The 12,973-nt window shown below is 41.6% G+C and overlaps 2 protein-coding genes across 6 annotated transcripts in view; one reads left to right on the top strand and one right to left on the bottom strand.

Moving 5' to 3' along the window:
* LOC138748650 (carboxypeptidase A1-like) overlaps nucleotides 1–6,146 on the bottom strand; it is a 37,559-nt gene extending 31,413 nt beyond the window's left edge. Inside the window, exon 1 of one of the 2 annotated variants that reach the window (XM_069909191.1) lies at nucleotides 6,028–6,146. The gene's annotated coding sequence lies outside the window, so the exon portion shown is untranslated. Of the gene's footprint in view, nucleotides 1,156–6,027 lie in introns of those variants that run through there. The other variant, XM_069909192.1, reaches the window with a different exon arrangement.
* The window catches only part of LOC138748649 (carboxypeptidase A1-like), a 27,773-nt gene continuing 15,300 nt past the window's right edge, over nucleotides 501–12,973 (top strand). Inside the window, exons 1-4 of one of the 4 annotated variants that reach the window (XM_069909189.1) lie at nucleotides 501–1,282; nucleotides 3,898–3,968; nucleotides 6,035–6,116; nucleotides 7,622–7,756. In XM_069909189.1, the coding sequence (XP_069765290.1) occupies nucleotides 3,901–3,968; nucleotides 6,035–6,116; nucleotides 7,622–7,756 (285 nt within the window). In that variant the 5' untranslated portion in view covers nucleotides 501–1,282; nucleotides 3,898–3,900. Of the gene's footprint in view, nucleotides 1,283–1,445; nucleotides 1,476–3,789; nucleotides 3,817–3,897; nucleotides 3,969–6,034; nucleotides 6,117–6,358; nucleotides 6,719–7,621; nucleotides 7,757–12,973 lie in introns of those variants that run through there. The other 3 variants (XM_069909188.1, XM_069909187.1, XM_069909190.1) reach the window with 3 other exon arrangements.

Genomic DNA, 12,973 nt, shown 5'->3' on the forward strand with positions numbered 1-12,973 from the left:
CTTGATGAAGGGCTCAAGCCTGAAATGTTGGTTATGTATCTTTATCTTTGCTATATAAAGTACACTGTTAGACTGAGTTTTTCCAGCACTGTTTTTCACACTGCCCACTGTTCTGTTGGAATGGAGAATTTCTTAAAGGTTTCTAACAATATCTCCAAAAACTCAATTCATGCTACTGAGTAGTCTTTTACACATAATAAATACAGTTGCTTATTTTTCAGTTACTGTGTTATTTTTTCACCCAATTCTGAGCCAAAGATGACAGGGTCATGGTCTGTTTGCCTTCTTAGAGGATTTGACTTCAGAGCAACATTTTCTTGTTCCAAATACATTCAATGTTGGTGAGTCCACATCCAGAAAATAGTGCAGATGCCTGGTCTTCCTATCTGAGAAAGAATTTGCTCGTGATTCAAGGGAGTGCATTGAAGATTCCCACAGGGTTTTTGTTTTTCCGAAATAAGATGAAGTAGGCTTGGCATATCTTCTCATGAGTTCAGACAAATGACTGGTGATCTCATTGGGACTTGTAACATCCTCCTGGGGCTTGACAGAGGAAATGCAAGTGAGATAGATGACCATTGCCAAACAAATCCCTTAGCTGGGATCAAGGGCTCACCGCCCCAAAATAAATAGACATTTTAGTATTGAAATGGGAACAAACCCAGAGAGTAATTATCTTGGGATTCCTTGTGAAGTCGACAACGTCTGTTCACTCGATCAATCTATAGACAAGTACGAAATAATCAACGAATAGGGCATGAGAGGAGGAAGGGCAGCCATGGTCAATGGCGGGAAGATGAGGGGCTGAACGGCCCCTACTTTTGAAATGTCTTCTGGATGTTCCTGCTTTCAAAGATCACCCAAGTCAAATTTACGAGGACTTGTTTTTGTCTGTCCCAGCAACAAACATGCTCGAACGCCGTGCAGGTTGAAGAGAACGACGCTTAATCTGGCAGCCGAAGGAGAAATGGTTCCAGAATTTTCGAAAGCCTCATAAATCAGATGCCACACCCTGGGGGCTGAGGACTTTGCGCCGAGTTAACTGCGAGCTCGACAGGCGTCCGGCTCTCGTGCTCCCTTGCACAAGGTTGTGTGGGGGAGCAGGAAGGCGGCAAGTTTGCCCCCCACTCCCCGGGCCAGCACCGACCTTGAGCGCGGCCCCGGCCCCGACAGCACGCGGGAACTGACCTTGGTTGACGGCACGCGCGCTCCTGCCGCCGACTGCGGCCGCTCCTCGCTGCCCCGGGCTGCCCACGGAGTCCGGAGGCGCCACGGGGCTGAGGTGAGTGCATTCGGGGTTTCTGTTTATTATGGTGGATGGAGCGGGCTGTTGGTTGGTTTCGTGAGGCCATGTGCCCTGCTTGGCCCGTTCACCTTCAGCGATTTGCCCTGCAGAGGTGACTGGGGTGGGGGGGGAGAAAGAGAGAGCTTGGATCAACAGGACCTAGAGTTGGGTAAAGATGGAGATGCTTGTGGTGGGTCATGATCACCAAATTGTTGTCACCATCACTGGCAGTGCCAGCATTTATTGCCCATCCCTCACCTCCCCCTGCTGTCCTCTCACACTGCTGTTGGGAGGCAGTTCCAGGACATGGACTCCGTGTGAGTGGAGAACCTGATTTCCAAATCAGGGTGATGGGCAACTTGAAAGGATCGGGTGTGCCCTTGTTCTTCTTGGGAAAGGGGCTGGTTTAGGAGGTGCTGTCAGGAAAGTTTAGGTAACTGTGATGCCCGTTAAAGAGAGGTGGTGCAGGCAATGAATGCTTCAGGTGGTAGTAAAAACACAATGTTGGAGAAACTCAGCAGGTCAATCAGTGCATTGTATCTGATACATAAAGAATGTTTCGGGCTTCAGCCCTTCATCCACAGTGTCTGCAGACTTTTGTTTTGCTTCGGGTGATGGATTGGGTACCCAGGGTGTATAGTCCAGTTGTAATTGCCTAGTCAAGTGGAGATGATTCTATCACACTTAGTTTGTGCATTAGAGATGGTGATAATACCTTGAGGTGTCAGGAGCTGTGTCACTTGCCCAGGATATTGGCAATATTGAAGTGCCTAGTCAAGTTATGTTCTGGTCAATATTAACCCTCAGGATGTTCATAGTTGAGGGAAGGCCTTGGTAATGCCATTGAATATCAAGGGTGGGCAGTTAGATGACCATTGTCAAACATATCTTGCCTAAAGTCCATACTTGAATGCTGGCTTGATTTTGCGAAGTGAACTCATAGAATGCTTTATTTGCTGAGGAGTAAAAATGGAATTAAATATTGTGTGATCAAACATATATGTACAGATTCTTGTGTTTTGTCATACTGATCGAAGCAAACAGGGGGTTAAAGTGAAGCACAAATCTGCTCCCAGCTGCATTTCAGTTCCAGATTAATCAACTCCATACTCCATGGTTCTGTCTTTAAAGAAACAGCAGGGGATAGAAAATTCACTTGATCTATGGTCAGATCTAGATCTAATCCATGCTCCAGAGACTTGAAGCGATGCCAACAACTTTGAATGTTCTGTAGCCAGGAGATAATAAAAGTTTCTCCCACATCCAAACCCCACATCAAAAATTAAAGAACTGAAATTTTAGATGTTCAGTATTCTCTTTTTGCTCATGTTTACATGACTGATTAATGCCAGCAAATCACATATGGAACAGCATCAAGATGTGCTCTTCATAGGGCAGCTAGTTATTACTGGGATCTTCTAAACAAAAGCTGGAATGCTTGCTAGCATTGGTTAATTGACTCTTACTGCATTTTTTAACTGCAACATGCATCAGAGTGTTGAATCAGAATTTATTGTTATGAACGTGTCACGAAATTCATTGTTTTGCAGCAACAGTCCATACATTTATATAAACCACCTTACACAATAAATAAAAAATAGTGTAAAAAAAAGACAGATCAAGGCAGTGTCTCTAGTTCATTGTTCATTCAGGAATCTGATGGCAGAGGGGAAGAAACTGTCCTTGTGCCACTGAGTGTTCATCTTCAGGCTCCTGTACCTTTTTTCCAATGATATCAGAGTGAAGCAGGCATGGCCTGGGTGGTGGGGGTCCTTAAGGATAGAAGCTGCTTTCTTAAAACACTTCATCTTGTAGATGTCCTTGATGGAGTGAAAGCTGTTACTCATGGTGTCGCTGGTCAAGTTAACAACCTTGTGGAGTTTTTTCGTTCTTGACAGGCAAAATTTAACCAAATAGTAAGATGACTGACAATATCAAAATGTTTAATTTTAGTTTGGAGAAGAGCGATGTGGAAGGTTTGTTTCTTGGGGGAATTCCAGAGCTTGGCTGCAAACTAAAAATGGGTCTGCCTCAGAGAGCAGAAATGGGAGGGGTAGGGCACAAAGATCTTAAATGGTTGAAGAAATTATGATTTCAGAGAGAAGATGAGTTCGTGGAGGTACAAATTAAAGGAGAGAATTTTCATATTGCTGTATTGATGGTTAGAAGCTTTTGGTGGTCACCATTGTCAGGTGGGAGGTGTGCAGGGGGATAGGGTTTGACAAAATTAGGTCATGGACAGCAGTTTTAGTTGAGCACCAAATGAGAAAGGTGAGAGACTGGTTTGGAGAATAGTCGAGTCAGAGGTTAAAATATGCTTCAGCGGCAGGTGATAGGCAGCAGCAGAAAGCAATAGTTGTTTGGCAGGGAATTCACTGAGCTGGTGATAGGAAGGATGTGGGGCTAGAGGCTTAGCTCAAAATGAAGCAGGAACTTTTAGCATTAATTCCTCAGGAATGCACTGATCCAGGGTCAGATTGGTCTTGAAAATGTCAAAAACCCATTGGAGACTCCATTTAATGGAAACTATGGTAATGAAAATAGTGTTTAAATTACCAAATACGTTTGTGTGACGTTAAGTGACACTGCTTTCATGTTCTTAAACTTCTTAGACAATGAAGACATCCTGGCTCTTCCTCAACATTGTTCTTGTGGCTGCTCACAGACAGGTAACTTACAATGGGTAAGTATTTTCCTTTGGTCATCAAGTTTTCCTGTGCCATGATTGTTGATGGACAAGTCATTCAGTGTACTTCCTTTTTCTTGTTGCATCTGCAAGCAGGTTTTACCTCCCAGTTCTCCCACCAAGACCCTTTTTAAGAAATCAGTTGGTTAGCTGAGGCTTCCTCGTGGAAATCCAATGAGGGCATTTCGCAAGCCGTTAAACATTAATGATATCGTGAGAAAAAGCAAAGAATTAGTACTTTTTGCAAGTGTATGTTTTGTAAGATCCTCAATTTCAGATTGTATATGACTTGGCTATCATAGCCTGAATAAATGAACTCTTTAGACAGATTAACAATGGAAGATAGATTGAATAGAAAAGAAAACTTGGTGTAACATACTTCATTTTGATAAGAGATTAAGATGGTGATTCATGGATTCTTTTATTTAAATTTTTTCTTCAAAGAAAAAATGGTTAAATACCTAATAAAAGTAGGGTAGTATCCTGCATGAATATCAAAGCTAAGAGATGTAATCTTGCTACCCATGTTGCCTGGATTAGAAAATATGAGTTAGAAAAGATTGCATAAACTTGAATTGTTTTCTCTGAAGTATCAGAGGCCAAAGGGTGACCTGATAGAAGTATATCAGGACCAGGTTCCATTTAAATTGACATTATTGTCAGCACAAGGATCGTGGGCTTAATAAACCTCTGCTTATGTTGAAGGGCGAATCAAGGCTAAGTCTAAACCAATCATAGGTTAGCAGACTAATAAAGGCTAAAGGAATAAAAGAAAAAAGAAAAAAACTTTGAACTATAAAAGCACACCACCTGCACCATGTCCCACTTTCTCTTTTTTTTTTGATTATTTTATTTATATTTTCAAGTCAACATGAAATTCATCAATTACATAAAAGAAACGTAATTTTATCATTCAATGTTGATCTTGAGTAAGAAAGAAACAAAAAAAGAAGCCCTAATCCTACCTCCTCCCATCCACCCAGGGGGGAAAAAGAGAAATATTCAATAGAATTGAAGAGAGAAAAGAAAAAGACGAAAAAAAAAGGATTCATTGGATTCACCAATCTCCTGTCAAGGGGCAAATATCCTGACTTACCCAGAATCCCAGGTGGTTTCTGGATTGCAGGATGCCAAGAGCCAGGAGAGTGGGGGTGGGGGTGCGTCATTAAGAATCTACACCTACATGTTGAAGATATGGACTTCAAATTTTTTTTAAAAACATTGTATTTTTTCCTAAAATTGTAAGTAATTTTCTCCAGGGGAATACAAGCATATATTTCTGCTTTCCATCGGGTCATATCTAGATGGGAATCAGATTTCCAGATAACTGCTGTACACTTCCTGGCCATTGCCAATTTGATCTTTACAAATTCTAATTGGTGTTTTGACAGCCTCATTTTAGGTCTTGCATCTGCTATATTTCCCAATATCAACAATTCCAGTATCCGTATAAATCAAATCTTAGTGATGTTTTTCTAGAAGATTACTTTCTTGGTTATTTTTGATTCCCTGCTATGACGGATTGTTATCATACCCCTATTTTGAAGGGTGGGGAGGGTGAGAACCAATCAATCTGTGTGCCGACGTACGTCAAGTAAGGTTGCTACACATCAGCAGGGAGGAAGTCCAAGTGCGAATGGAAAAAATGAATTGTCAATGTCATGTTACACTTTATGGTTTTGTATGCTTGAAGTCGATTTAAAATGTGGCAGAAAATCACAAGAATAGATTGTATCTAAAAACTGTTCGTAATAGGAAAGTTTTCAAGTGACATTGTGATCAGCTGTCCAAAATAAATAAAATACATCCAAAAGTGTTCAGGAAGCTAAATCTTCCTTGTCCAGTGTTAGCTTTGAATTTGCCACCTTTGAGCATAGGTTGCATCTCTGGTTATCCGCTTTTCCGTGAAAATTGTGATTAAGAGCTAAGCCCTTGATTTTGAAAACTGAGTAGGTTTGATGGGGTTATTACTTTCTTCACTCTTCTACATTTAGACATCTTTGTATTTGTAATTTGATTTTAATAATCTATAAATTTATCTTGATGAAAATCCTACCTCTCAGTGACCAGGTGCTCCGGATCACTGCCAGCAATCAGAAGCAGCTCAATCTGGTGAAGTCCTTGGAACAATTGGAGCATCTGAAGGTAATTGACCTTGTATTTTGTGTCAGTGCTTGTTTGTGAATTTTGGAGAATCTATAGCTTAATTGCAGAAATGAATATTAACCAATACATGAAGCTAATGCAATCACATTTTTAGGACTCTATTTTGCCCAATCTTTTCATTTCCTACCACTTTTGACAACTCTTGCTTAAGTTAGAATGGGAAGTTAGCTCTTTTACCGACAGCAATGTATTGCAGCAAGCAAAAGCGGCTTTCTGTGATCCATGATCAGGCAGCTTAGAATAAAAGACATGAGCTGTCAAGGTTTGATGTGGAAGAGCATGGGCATGGTGATAACTACTACATTGGCTGCACTCCTACCAGCCTACTGCAGGGGACAACCACTGTACCCGCTGGTAGGCAACCAGGAAGGCTGGCCCCACCTGCCGGCTGTCATTCACCGACTATATAAAGACTCGAGCCAGCTCCTTCAGGGGACAGTCAGACGTGGAGCCAGTGAAGATACTAAGACTGGTGTACAAAGTTTAAGCTAATTAAAGCCTGTTGTGCAGTCTGTGGACTTTGGGTCAGAATTATTTGCTCAGCAGTGCTCACAATGGAATTCTCAGTTGGAGAACTAGAGGTAAAGAGACTTGCATTTATATGCACCTTACATAATTTTAAGATACCCCAAGACCCATACACCACAAGTTTTCTGATTGTTGTAGGAAATACAGTAGCCAATTTAAACACAGTAAAATAGTATCATGGAGGATCTTTTGTTTACACCTGTGTCTGATCTGAAAATTAAGCTTCTCGGAGTGCAGTACTACAACTTTGATTGTCCTAAGTCTTTGCTCAGTACCCAGCCTCCTGAGTTTTCCCCTCATCTACTAATTAAATCACTGTTACCATGGTCAAACATCCTGCAGGAAATCGCTATTGACATGCTTTCACAGATGGGAAAGCCAGGGTCTCAATATGAATTGGCTTCAAAGAGGCTGAATGTTTGTAAGTGCTTGTGCCATTTACAAGCATTCAAAAATGTTCAAAATCTATTGAAAATTAAACATTCTATTAAAAAATTTGTGAAGATTAAAAATGTACTGGAAATAGATAAATGTGTGTATTTTAATTTCACTAAATAATTGTAAGTTAGCTTTCACTTAACCTTCTGTTATTTCCCTCCCTAAACCAAATGGGTTCCCTGTTCTTGATGTGGGATCGGCAGTTACATTTCCAGTGTATATTCACATGAAATTGCCAGAATTTCTAAAGATTTGGACCATTATGCTCTCAAAACTCTGGAGAGCACCTAAGTCTATCATTTTCTGATTCAGAGGCAAATCACCTGAGAGTAGAGTTGACAGGAATGTGTAGAGAATAGAAATTTGGATGTGTCTAACTAGGTGCTCGATGGTTATTGTGGACTCTGCAGGCCTGGTTCTGTGCTCTATGATTGGGACAAATGCTCTCTCAGACACATTTCTACAGCATTTTATGTAATATAGATATTATGAAACCTCCCTTTCTACTGCCCTTGCAGTTGGATTTCTGGAAAGAACCTGAGAGGAGCTCCCTCCCCATTGACCTACGGGTTCCTGCGAAGCATGTCAACAGAATCAAAAGATATCTGAAGTCTAAAGACATTACATACTCTATCATGATCAAGAACCTACAGGTAATCTGGAAACACATCAGACTCCTTGTCCGTCCAGTGCCAGTTGTCAGGAAATAGATGCAGCAAATGAACCTAATGATGCAGAATTGTTTGGTGGGTCCCAATCTCATGACAAAAAAAAGGTACTAACACAACCAAGTAGTCTGGGCTACTTGGTTCAAGAAACCTTGGAGTGCAGGTAGGTAAGGGGAAACTTTGATAGAGGTGTATAAAATCGTGAGGGGCATAGGTAAAATACATTGTCATAGCCTTTTCATCAGGATAGGGCAATCTTAAATTATACAGTGAGAGGGAAAGATTTAAAAGGGTCTAAGAACCATAGAATTTATAGAAAACTGACCATCAGCCCTTCTAGTCTGTGCCGACCACCACTCCACTAGTCCCATTGACCTGCTCCCATTCCATATCCTCCAGACCACTCACATCCATGTATTTATCCAATCTATTCTTAAAAAAGATCGAGCTTGCATTCACCACATCAGATGGCCATTCCACACTCCCACCACTCTCTGAGTGAAGAACTTTCCACTAATGTTCCCCCTAAACTTTCCCCTATCAGCTTAAAGCTATGACCTCTCCTATTTATCTCCTCCAATTTGTGGGGAAAAAAGCCTACTTGCATCCACTCTGTTTATACCTCTCATAATCTTGTAAACCTCTATCAAATCTCCCCTCATTTTTCTTCGCTCCAAGAAATAAACTCCTAACCTGTTTAATCTTCCCCTGCAATTCAACTCCTGAAGACCCAGCAGCATCCTAGTAAATCTTCTCTGCATTCTTTCAGTCTTATTGATATCCTTCCTGTAGTTAGGTGACCAGAACTGCATATAATATTCCAAATTTGGCCTCATCTATATCTTAAACAACTTCAACATAGCATCCCAACTCCTATACTCGATGCTAAGATGCCAAAAGCTTACTTTACAACCATGTCCACCTGCAACACCTCCTTCAGTGAACAATGTTTCTGTATTCCCACATTTCTCTGCTCCTCTGCACTCCTCAGTGCCCTATCATTTACTGTGTATGTCCTACCTTGGTTTGCCCTTCTAACATCCAATACTTCACACTTGTCTGCATTAAACTCCATCTGCCATTTTTTGGCCCATTCTCCCAGTTGATCCAGATCCCTCTGCAAGCTTTGAAAATCTTCATCGCTGTCCACAACGCCTCCTATCTTTGTGTCGTCAGCAAACTTGCTGATCCAATTTCCCACATTATCATCCAGATCATTGGATGATCATTGGATAAACAACAAAGAAGAGAGGTCCCAACACAGATCCCTGAGGCACACCATTAGTCACAGGCCTCCAGGGGCACTTGAGGGGTACTTTCTTCTTACATAGAGGAGTGATGTATGGAACAAGCTGCCATAGGAGGTGGTAGAATCAGGGACGTTTATTACATTCAAAAATACATTTGGGCAGGTGCATGGACAGGAAAGGTTTAGAAGGATATAGGTTGAACTTGTTTTACACTTTGATTTCACACCCAGGCAAGGGTTGCATGAAGTGACCATTTAAAAATGGATATGATAGAACTGCCTTCTTTTGACAAAGTGACAGTGAAGTGACTCTTTCTCTTCAAAATCACTGATTCTGTGTACCTCCCATGACAAAGAGAGTACAGCACAACAGCACCTCTCTCACTGAAGGCTACTGCATTTCTGACTTTAGTTGATGGCTGGTGCAATATTAAAGATGCCTTCTTGGAGGTGTAATCACATGACACCACTCCTGGTTCTGTTTGAAGTCTCATCTCTTCCAAAGGTAGTGGATGGTTTCAATTTGTCTGCTCAGGTCACAAGCAGATGTTTTGTGTGTACACAGATCATTTGAAGCAAAAGCCAGCTTGCTTGGACAGATGCTATCTCTCACCATTGTCTTTAGTTTCAATGAAGAATCACATGTGACTTTTACCGTTTATACAACTTCAACTGAACAATGAATTAGCAGATGTTTGTCTCTCATATTGGTTTCTTAACAGCCTCTGCTATTTACAAGATTTCAAAAATGTCTTCTGTGTCTCTTTCCCTGTGTCTAGCTCACAGTCCTTTTACTATAAAAAAACCATAATTTTATAACTAATGATTAATAAAAGCACAATTCTGTCTTGGTCTTGCATGTTCTCTCTTGCACTTGCGTGCTCTCACTCTATCTATCTCTCACCCTTCCCCCGCTCCCTCTTATTTCATTCTTTTTTAATTGGTTTTTATAATAAATACAGCACAATGAGGAAAAGGAAATGAAACTGAAAATGCAATATCACATTCCCCCCTCCACTGCACTTGGTGAAACAGAAAAGACATTAAATATATATATGTATAAAATTTTTTTAAAAACCTGAATAGCTTATCCTGAGGGTTACATATATTTTGTAGCTTTTGGTTCGTACCATGAATCAAAAAAACAAAGGTGAGACTGTTTCATCTGGAAGTACATCTACTCACATTAAAAACATCAAATGAAATTAAGACATAAAAGGTAGCCATGTACTTTCAAGTTTCACTGATGAATCAAATAAATGATTTTTTTCCTGAACTTTAAACAGGACATAATATGAGAGAACCTTTAAAACACTGTTAGAAGTTCAGAGTGTTCCCATTTAAATAAGATGCCTCTACTAGCCAACAATGTAGTGATTCCCAAAGTGGTGCTGTTGCCCCTGTGGGTGGTGGAAAGATCCAAGGGGACGGTGAGGAAAAATGGGGTGTTCCAAACCTTCCATCTTGTTATTATTCAATTTGCTGCAAAGTTAAATGAAGACATCAGGGCAGTAATTTTCTGGCCAGACTCTTGTTGGCAGTAGTGAGAAAAATAAACAGCAACAAGGCGTTCTTGCAAGAGTTGGACAGATGCCCTCTCAGCCACTACCCTGTTCAGTGGCGCCGCTAACCCCCCCTCCCCCAGATGCTGCTCAGCACTGCCGCTAACCCCCCCAGATGCCACTCAGCTCTGGCACTAACCCCCCAATGCCGCTCAGCGCCACTGCTACCCCCCCCGCCCAGACGCCACTCAGCACTGCCGCTAATCCCCCCCTCCCCCCCCATCCCAGCACCATTGTATAGTGGGGGGGCGCCTGTAGGCCAAGGAGGCAGCAGCCCAAAAAGGTTTGGGAACCACTAATGTACAGAAAGCCACAATCCTTTGCACAGGTACAGAAAACTCAGTGTCTAGTTCAATAACACTAAAAGGAGCATTATTGGATTGGGTTATAGCTCCACCTGAAATACAGTGGAAAAGATCATAAAATTATCTTTCCACAAGTGTCAATTTAGCAATATCAGATTTAGCATCTGTCACAAGTAGGATTGATTTTGAAAAGATGCAAGTCAACTTATATTTGGACATGTGAACACAATGCACCACTTTGAATTGGATTAATGAATGTTGGGCACATGTTGAGGATGTATTCACCAGTTCAAGAATCTTGTCCCATAGATCCTCCAATAAGAGTCTTGCAAGTTCCAATTCCCAAGCCTGTTTAATCTTATCATGAAGTACTGAATGTAATTTCAATAATATATATATAATTCTAATTAATCCTTTCTGAGAAGGATTAAATTGAAAAATGTTATCAAGTAGATCTGGTGGCTATACAAATAAAAAGTCCGGTACTATGGTATTTAAAAAATTTATAATCTATAAATATTTTTAAAAAATGAATATCTGGTAAATCATATTTACTTGTCATCTGTTCAAAAGTTATTAAATAACCTTCCTTAAATTGCAAAAGAAATAATACCTTTGATTTTCCATATAGAAAAAGATAGATCAATATTGATGCTCAAAAAAAAATTGAGAAATAAAACAGTTTTTTTTTAATTAAAGAATTACCTAAATTGGAACCAGATTTACAATTTATGTTTGACTATTGGATTAGATGTATCCTTATTGATCTTATAAAAGCTAAATGGAAGAGAGGCCCCCAATAAAGAGCCCACTGAATACTGATATATAGATTTCAATCCTAAATCTGTCCATAATGTTTGCTTACCCCCCTGTAGCGTAGATAAAAGCTCACACTCAACTGGAGGGAGAACTGACACTTTTATTAGCTTACAACACAGGTAGGATTCATGAACGGGCTTCAGCGGGGTTCTGGGTTTAGGCGGGAAACCAGGTTATATACGGGCCTTTGGGGGCCAGTCATTAGTACAGCACACTTCTAGTGAATCCCAGCATACCTAGCGAATTCCAGTTCACTCATTCACCCCTTCCTTTCAAATTAAGTCTGTGGATGAAGAGAACGAGGATCAGAAGCCGGTAATAGACACAGAAGAGAAATATTTACAATACTATTTACAGATTCAGGCAGACTGGTGGAGATCCTGGTGGAGCGCTTTAGCACCAGGGGGTCTTGGGCTCGTTGAGTCCCCTGGTCCACCTGTAATGAAAGAGTAGTGGGCTGGAGCTCCGGTTCGACGATAGAGGGGGATTCACTCTCCTCCTGAACCAGGTCTCAGGAGCCCCTGGGTGGGGATGGGGAAAAAAGAGCTCAGTAGTTCGTGGGGCACTTGAGGCAACGGATCCTCGGTTCCGGCGGGTGCCAGGTCCCTGCTGAAGACGGTGTCCTCCCTGGTATCTGGGTACTCCACATGGGGTTGTCATGGAGAAATTTCACCCTTTCCATTAGGGGGTCAGTCTTGCTTCTTGAGAAGGACCGGACCAGGACTAATGAGCCAGGCTGGGAATGTAGTCCCTGATGCTGACCTTCTGTCAAATGTAAACATGAGTTCACAAGGAGTAACATTGGTCATGACAGAGCAGTGACCGAATTGAATGGAGAGCGATGGGGAGGACATCTTGCCAGCGTGAGTCTGGAAGGCCTTTTTGCTTCAGGGCAAGTTTGACAACCTTCCAGATTGTGGCATTCTCTTTTTCAACCTGCCTGTTACCCCGTGGGTTGTAACTGGTGGTCCTGCTGAATGCAATGCCCCTCACCAGCAGGTACTTATGCAGCTCGTTGCTCATGAAAGCTTACAACACAGTTAGGGTTCATGAACAGGCTTCAGAGGGGTTCTGGGTTTAGTCGGGAAACCAGGGTATATACGGGCCCCTGGGGGAAGAGCCGGGAGGTGGGATCAATCACACTTCTAGTGAATCCCACTTTACTACACTCCCTCCCCCTGACCTAGTGCTGGCAGAGCAGTTCCAGCAGTGTGGGAGACTATGGTTAGGGAAGATAGCCATTGCTCCTGCTCTCCCGCATTAAGCC

This window comes from Narcine bancroftii, chromosome 13 (assembly GCF_036971445.1).
Source record: "Narcine bancroftii isolate sNarBan1 chromosome 13, sNarBan1.hap1, whole genome shotgun sequence".
NCBI classification, from domain to species: Eukaryota; Metazoa; Chordata; class Chondrichthyes; order Torpediniformes; family Narcinidae; genus Narcine; species Narcine bancroftii.